Raw genomic sequence first — 6,593 nt, 5'->3', positions numbered from 1 at the left:
TGTCAATACTTTTCCTTGACTGTTGTTAAAGCATAAGAGCATGGCAACTGCTTCTTTTGAAATCTGAAGCATATGCATGTTTATTATATATAATTTATTATTTCCTAATACAATAAATAAATCAACATTTAATTGTTTTACATGCAAAAAGAGGTTTTAATATAAAATAAATTAAATATAAAATCAGTATAAATAAAATGTAAGCCAAACTGAAACTCAACATGAACCAAACATAAACAACAAAAATTCAATAGAAACTAAATATATATATAAAAAAAAACTCAATATAAATCAAACATAAATTATCATAAACCAAAAAAGAACTCAACAAAAACTAAAATAAAAAGTTCAGATAAAATTGGAATAGATTTTCTCTTGAATTGGCAGAAAATTGGGAACTGATTTTTCTTATTAGTAGTATTAAATATTTGATAGTTAATTAATTATTCTAATCATCACTTTAAGAAAATTCAAGACTTCCATTACATGATATTAAATTTTAAATTAATTAATTAATTAAATTGATGAAGATAAAAATAAAATAAATGAGTAGAGAATAAAGTATACTAACAGAATTAGATAGGATTTAATTAAAAGATGATTAAAATTAGCGAGATTCCTAACATGTTAATTCAAGCCTAATTGAAAATTAACTTTGATCATAACTATTGTTTGAAATTAATATTTTACACTCAAAATATAATTGAAATAGAGCAACTAAGTAAAGTATAAAGTCTACTAATAAAATTAAATCTAAATATAATTATATTAAAATAAATAATTTATTTTGATTAAATTCTAATAATTTTATAAATTGGTTTACATCTATATATATAAACTTGTTTTCTCTTTCTTTATAAGAATTTTTTTATAATTTTAAAATTATTTATTTAAATTGTAGTGAGTTCAAAAATTTAAATAAAAAAAGAAACTACTAAAAGATAATAATTGTATAAATATTAAGAAAATGCATTAACTATTCTAGAAAGATATATATTAATTAGTATTCAGAGTTTTATAATTTTATACTTAACCATTTAATTAAGAGTTTATAATTTTATACTTAACCATTTAATTACTTTAAATTTTTTTCTGACCCTATCATCATAAGAACTATTTTAAAATTTTTAATCTATTCTTTTAGAATTATAAATTTAATCTAATTTTTATAAAAATCTCTATAATTTTTCTCTCATTTAATTAATTACTTTAAAATCTTTTCCTCACTCTCTTTAATAAGAATTATATTATATTTTTATTATATTTTTTAATTTAAAGATTATACTTTTTTGTTCGATTTCAAGAAAATACTCTAATTTCATATTTTAATGTAAATATTTGTATATGTATATAAATGATTTATGATTAATAAACCACTACATCCATATTAATGTCTAATTCACATAGATATTTTATAGCTAAATATATAAATGGATCTTTAAACTTCTTTTATTTTTACAATTGGCCCTTCGAACTCAATTTTGATTCAAATTGACTTATCAACTTTATGGGTTGTTATTTTTAACCCTTCCATTAACAGTATTAATCAAAAATTAAAATTTTCACTAACAGCGTTACTTATAGTAAGCAAAATACATAATTAAACTATTGAACTTGTCTTATTTTCGTAATTGCTCCCTGAACTCAACTTTGATTTAATTGCGCTTATGAACTTCACAAGTTATTATATTTAAATCATCGTAGACGAAAATTAAGCGTTTTGGATTAATCTATTGTGAAAAATATGGTTCGTTAATTCTAATATATTATTTATTATACATTACAATTATTTTATTGATTTATTAAATAAAATAAAAATTTATTTTTCAAATAATTAAAATAAATCATTGTAATTCTTCAACTTTTTATGAAATCAAGTTCTTCTTTTTATTCTCACAAGTTATATCCATACTTATAATCATAGTAATGAAATTTATAACAGATATTAGAAAACAACAAGTTTTATTTGAGAATTAAAACTCATTAATTTATTTACTTTTTTATATTTTAAATATATTATTATTTTATTCAAACTTACGCGGTTTTTAGATGGAGTAAAACACGCGACCTTAATGTCTGTGATTGAAATATTTAAAAGTAACAATCAATAAAGTTAAGAGGTCTAATTGAATCAAAGTTGAGTTCATGGGCTAAATGCAAAAGTAAGATAAGTTTAGGGGCCATTTATGTATTTAATTATTATTTTATTTAAACTTATACGTTTTGAAATGGCGAAAAATATACATATATAACGTCTATGATTGAATTATTTAATCCGTAAAATTGAGAAGTTCAATTGAATTAAAGCTTAGTTTGTGAGACCAATTGTAAAAATAAGACAAATTTAGGGATCTATTTATGTATCTAACCATATTTTATTCGTATAAAAATAACTTTCGCCCCAAAAACAGACCTTAAACTATCTTATTACTGTAATAAATTTATTAATGACTATTTTCTATTTATAAATTTTACTTTTATTTTCAAATATAATTAAAGTCCAAATAAGTAAGAAAATAAAATAAAATTATTTTTAAAAATGTACTACAAAACTTATAATTCTCAAATTATAAAACTTTCAATTTGTAAAATATTTCATAATTATTTATTTATTCTAATTAAATATTTTTTAATAAATAAAATAAAATAAAATTTAAATATTTATATCTAAATAATTTATTTTTAATAGCTCTAAATATTTATATTAATTTTAATTCATATAAATAGTTTATTGATGTAGAATGAGTTACGTACTTTAGACGGGGATTCAACTGGTTTGATATTGTTTTAAGAAGGGAATCTCCAAGGATTGCAAAACACGAGCCAATATGAATTGGATGTTGAATTAGGATACATGAGTCTGGAAAATACGGGCTATTATTTTGTTTATTTATTTCGTAAGCATAAGCCGATTTTCTCACATAATTTTCTGCGCAGAAACTACCATGTGGCTTTCTCTCAATCTTCCATCACATGAAGCATCAACACGCACTCCCTTTAGCCCCTCTTTATCACTAAAAGGCATGTCAGTTTCTATATTCTGACGAGAGAAAAAGGGCGCTCAAATTTAATGATGAAAATGTCAGTTTATAATTCCAGGCAAAGCTAAGGTAACCCAATGTAAACGTCAAAGGACAACCTTAAATATTTGTAGAGAAAATCAAGAAAAGAAATTTAATTAGCTCCTTCACGATGAAGGAGCCTGAAGCATTACAGGCAAGTGTTCTTTGAATCTCTCCACCGAGCCCAATCAGCTAGTTTTCCTTTACACGTGTCAGTCACCCAATTCCTTTGCTCTGAATTGACTCGGCTTACTTGGCGCTGGAACAATGACGTACGCATTCCCAACCACTTCAGTACATATACAGGTAACTGAAAGCTATGATAATTTGTTTGGTACGCAAGAATTCCCTTCTGCGCAACACACAGATTAAGAATGGAGAAGGAAGCAACGGACAAGAAAGTTACCATGAGAAGATCAAGAAAAGGGTGCATGAAAGGGAAAGGAGGACCAGAAAATGCACTGTGCACTTATAGAGGAGTAAGGCAAAGGACATGGGGCAAATGGGTAGCTGAAATTAGAGAACCAAATAGAGGAAACAGGATTTGGTTAGGTACTTTCAACACTTCACATGAAGCTGCTAAAGCATATGATCAAGCTGCAATCAAACTCTATGGCTCCTCTGCTACACTTAACTTGCCACATAATTATGATCAGCAGCGGCAGCGGCAGGAAGAGGAGGAGGAGGAGGAGGTACCGTTTAGCAATAGAAGTACTACTCCTTTGTCTAGTAGTTTTGCAAGTGCATGCCCAGATTATGTTGGCACATGTGGCGGCAGTACTAATAGTAGTTGTAGGGATCAACCAAGTGCAACAAATTTATTTTTATCATCAATAGGTGCAGATGCTTCTGGATGTGGGATTAGTGGTGGTGAGGGTTCATCAGGTGATATGAATGCCTATTGGCCTGATTTTGGCTTTGGTGAGAATTATCATTTCTTGGAGACTAATGATTTTGGAGTTGCTGCAATGGGTGGAGAAGGGTTCAATTGGGATGGCTCTCGAGATCTTTGGAGCTTCTAAATTTTGACCCACTTTTTCTTTTTAGTAGAAATTTAGTACTATATATATGTAAGTAGTGTTGTTTTTCTTTTTTTAATTTTCCCCCTGTCTTCTTCTTCTTCTTCTTTTTGCAAAAGCAATATACATCAGGATACTAGGGTTAGTAGTAGTACTACAGAGGAGCCTTTGAGAGGTGAGTACAAGATTTTGGTAGTATTATACTTCACAAAGGGGTGTGAGAGATTTACCAATGGAACAAATGCTTGTAACTGTTTTATAGTTACTTCTGTTCCTTTCTTCTCCTTTTCTTCTTAGTTTTGTTCCCTCCAAAGGATTGGCATATGTGGACGTTCATTTCCTTATTCTCAAAATGTATAGTGAATTTCAAAGTTCCTAGGATTAGGGGACCAATTAAAATTAGTTATATACTTTATTAAGGTATGGCCATCCATTGTAAAATTTGATAATATGATATTAAGGTTTTCTTTCTTATATAAGTCACTCAAATTTAGTGAAAAAGAAAATGTTTAATCAATTGGGCTCGTTCCTGGTGCAATTAACAGACTCCTTGAATAGAAGGTTTTGTCTGTAATTTAGCCCAAAACAAGTATGGCTCAATGTCAGCCCACAGTTCCCAGTCTAGAATTGGTAATTCAAACTAGATTTCGAATGACCACATGATTTGTTAGTAATGAAACTGAGATTTCTTAACAGTTGGAATATTATTAGAAAATTTTGGTGAGCAATGATTTTATGGCTTCTTTAAATTGGCTTGTTATAAATCTTTACATATAAATTAGGTTCAATTAACATTAGGAAAATTAAAAAAGCCCATTTAATAGCCTTTGAAATTGGCTAACAGGGGTTACAGAAAAAGGTGAGATTTCACAAAGAAATAAAAAAATCCTAGCGGCTAAATGTCTTTTCTTTGTTATTTTATCTTATCTTCGCTGCCGCTCTCTATTTATTTTTTTCTAATAGTTTTTTCTCTAATATTATTTTTTATAATTAGAATCATTATCTAATTAAAATTAATTTATTAGTTAATATACTATTAAAATATAATTAATATACCATTTCTTAAAATAATTATTATTTAAAAAATTAATCATTATCTGATTAAGAAACTAATTTATTATTAACATGTTATGTTTTATGATTATAATCAATATTTAATCAAATAAAAAAATTTTATACCATATGTTAATTTAAATTTTACAAATTAGCTAAGGTGTTATTATTATACTTAATATAGGAGAGAGAGAAAATGATGGGGACGTTTCAGGGGACAAGTTCAACACTTGTGTTAACTTCCTCTTTAAGTTGAGGCGTCTTTGTCCTTTCTACAGTAGATTATGTATTTTTAAAATTTTTACCGAGTTTTGTGATTAAATCAGTTCTAAATAGATATTTTAACTTTTTTTAACCTTATTCCAACAGCCTTTAAGTAAAAATCGAATATCAGAATATTTTTAATTATGCTATTTATTTTTGAAAATGTAATTTTTATAATAATGAATATTTAAAATATATATTTGAGTAAAAAAGATAAATTCTTTATTTATATTTAAATTTTTATAAGTATTGATGATTTTATTTTATTAATTTTTTCAATAATAAAACAAGAATATAAACATCAATTAATTAAGTATAAAAAATATATTAAATATAAAATACTCTATATATAAAAAATCAATTTTATATCTAAAAAATAAAACTATATCGAAGCATTATTTTATTATATAATTTTATTTTAAAAAATAAAAGATTTGATAATATATAAAAAATATTATTAAACTTAAGAATTTAACTAGATCTCTATTGATTGGTCGAACTCTATATCTCTATGAGAAAAGGTAAATTAAAATAGCATTGAGTCATATATATATATATATAGAAAAAGGGATGAAACTGAGGAAAGGATGATAAGTAAAGTAAAGGAGGGTCCAGAAGAATGGACATGAGAACATGAAAGTGTACTGTGAAAATGAAAAGTTAAATGGGAAGATATGCAAATTTAGTTATTGGCTTTGTGGGGGGGATCGAATTGAAGTGCCTGAAAAATTTGGCTGCTTGATTTAATACATGTTTGGGAATTTGTTGGACATTTGCTCTTGTTCCTTCTGTTTCCTTCGATTCCTTTGTTGTTCAAAGTAGTTGCAGTCTTAAATTTTTATACAGCTCATTTGTTCTTCTATTAATAATTTTTAGTATTTTATTACTCTGCGTACCTTCAGCTTTTTTTTATAAAATTTAATTATTTGTTTGCATTTATATTATATACAAAAAATAAAATGAAAAATCATTATTTAGTAGATAGGAAATTACCCCACCTTATTTATTAATAGCGGTCACGTAGCTTCGCTTCTTAATCTCTATCTTTTCTTGATTTGCTGTTTTATTATAACGGTTATTTTTTTATATAATTTTTTTCTATTTTATTTTTATATTGAAATACGTGTAATGAATTTTAAAATATATATAGAAAAGTAAATCAATCTAATTTAATTATTTTTTTATAATTAATTCT

The 6,593-nt window shown here is 25.7% G+C and overlaps 1 protein-coding gene across 1 annotated transcript; it reads left to right on the top strand.

The window, feature by feature from the left end:
* The first annotated feature begins 3,072 nt into the window (after positions 1 to 3,072).
* On the top strand, positions 3,073 to 4,434 carry LOC8258667 (dehydration-responsive element-binding protein 2D). Its single transcript, XM_002521973.4, has one exon. It carries the CDS (start codon positions 3,437 to 3,439, stop codon positions 4,082 to 4,084), a length of 648 nt encoding a protein of 215 aa, XP_002522019.2. The 5' UTR covers positions 3,073 to 3,436; the 3' UTR covers positions 4,085 to 4,434.
* Positions 4,435 to 6,593: the final 2,159 nt, after the last annotated feature.

This window comes from Ricinus communis, chromosome 10, assembly GCF_019578655.1.
Source record: "Ricinus communis isolate WT05 ecotype wild-type chromosome 10, ASM1957865v1, whole genome shotgun sequence".
Taxonomy (NCBI): Eukaryota; Viridiplantae; Streptophyta; class Magnoliopsida; order Malpighiales; family Euphorbiaceae; genus Ricinus; species Ricinus communis.
Note: the sequence above shows the minus strand (reverse complement) of the source record. Positions and strands in the feature narration are given on the sequence as shown.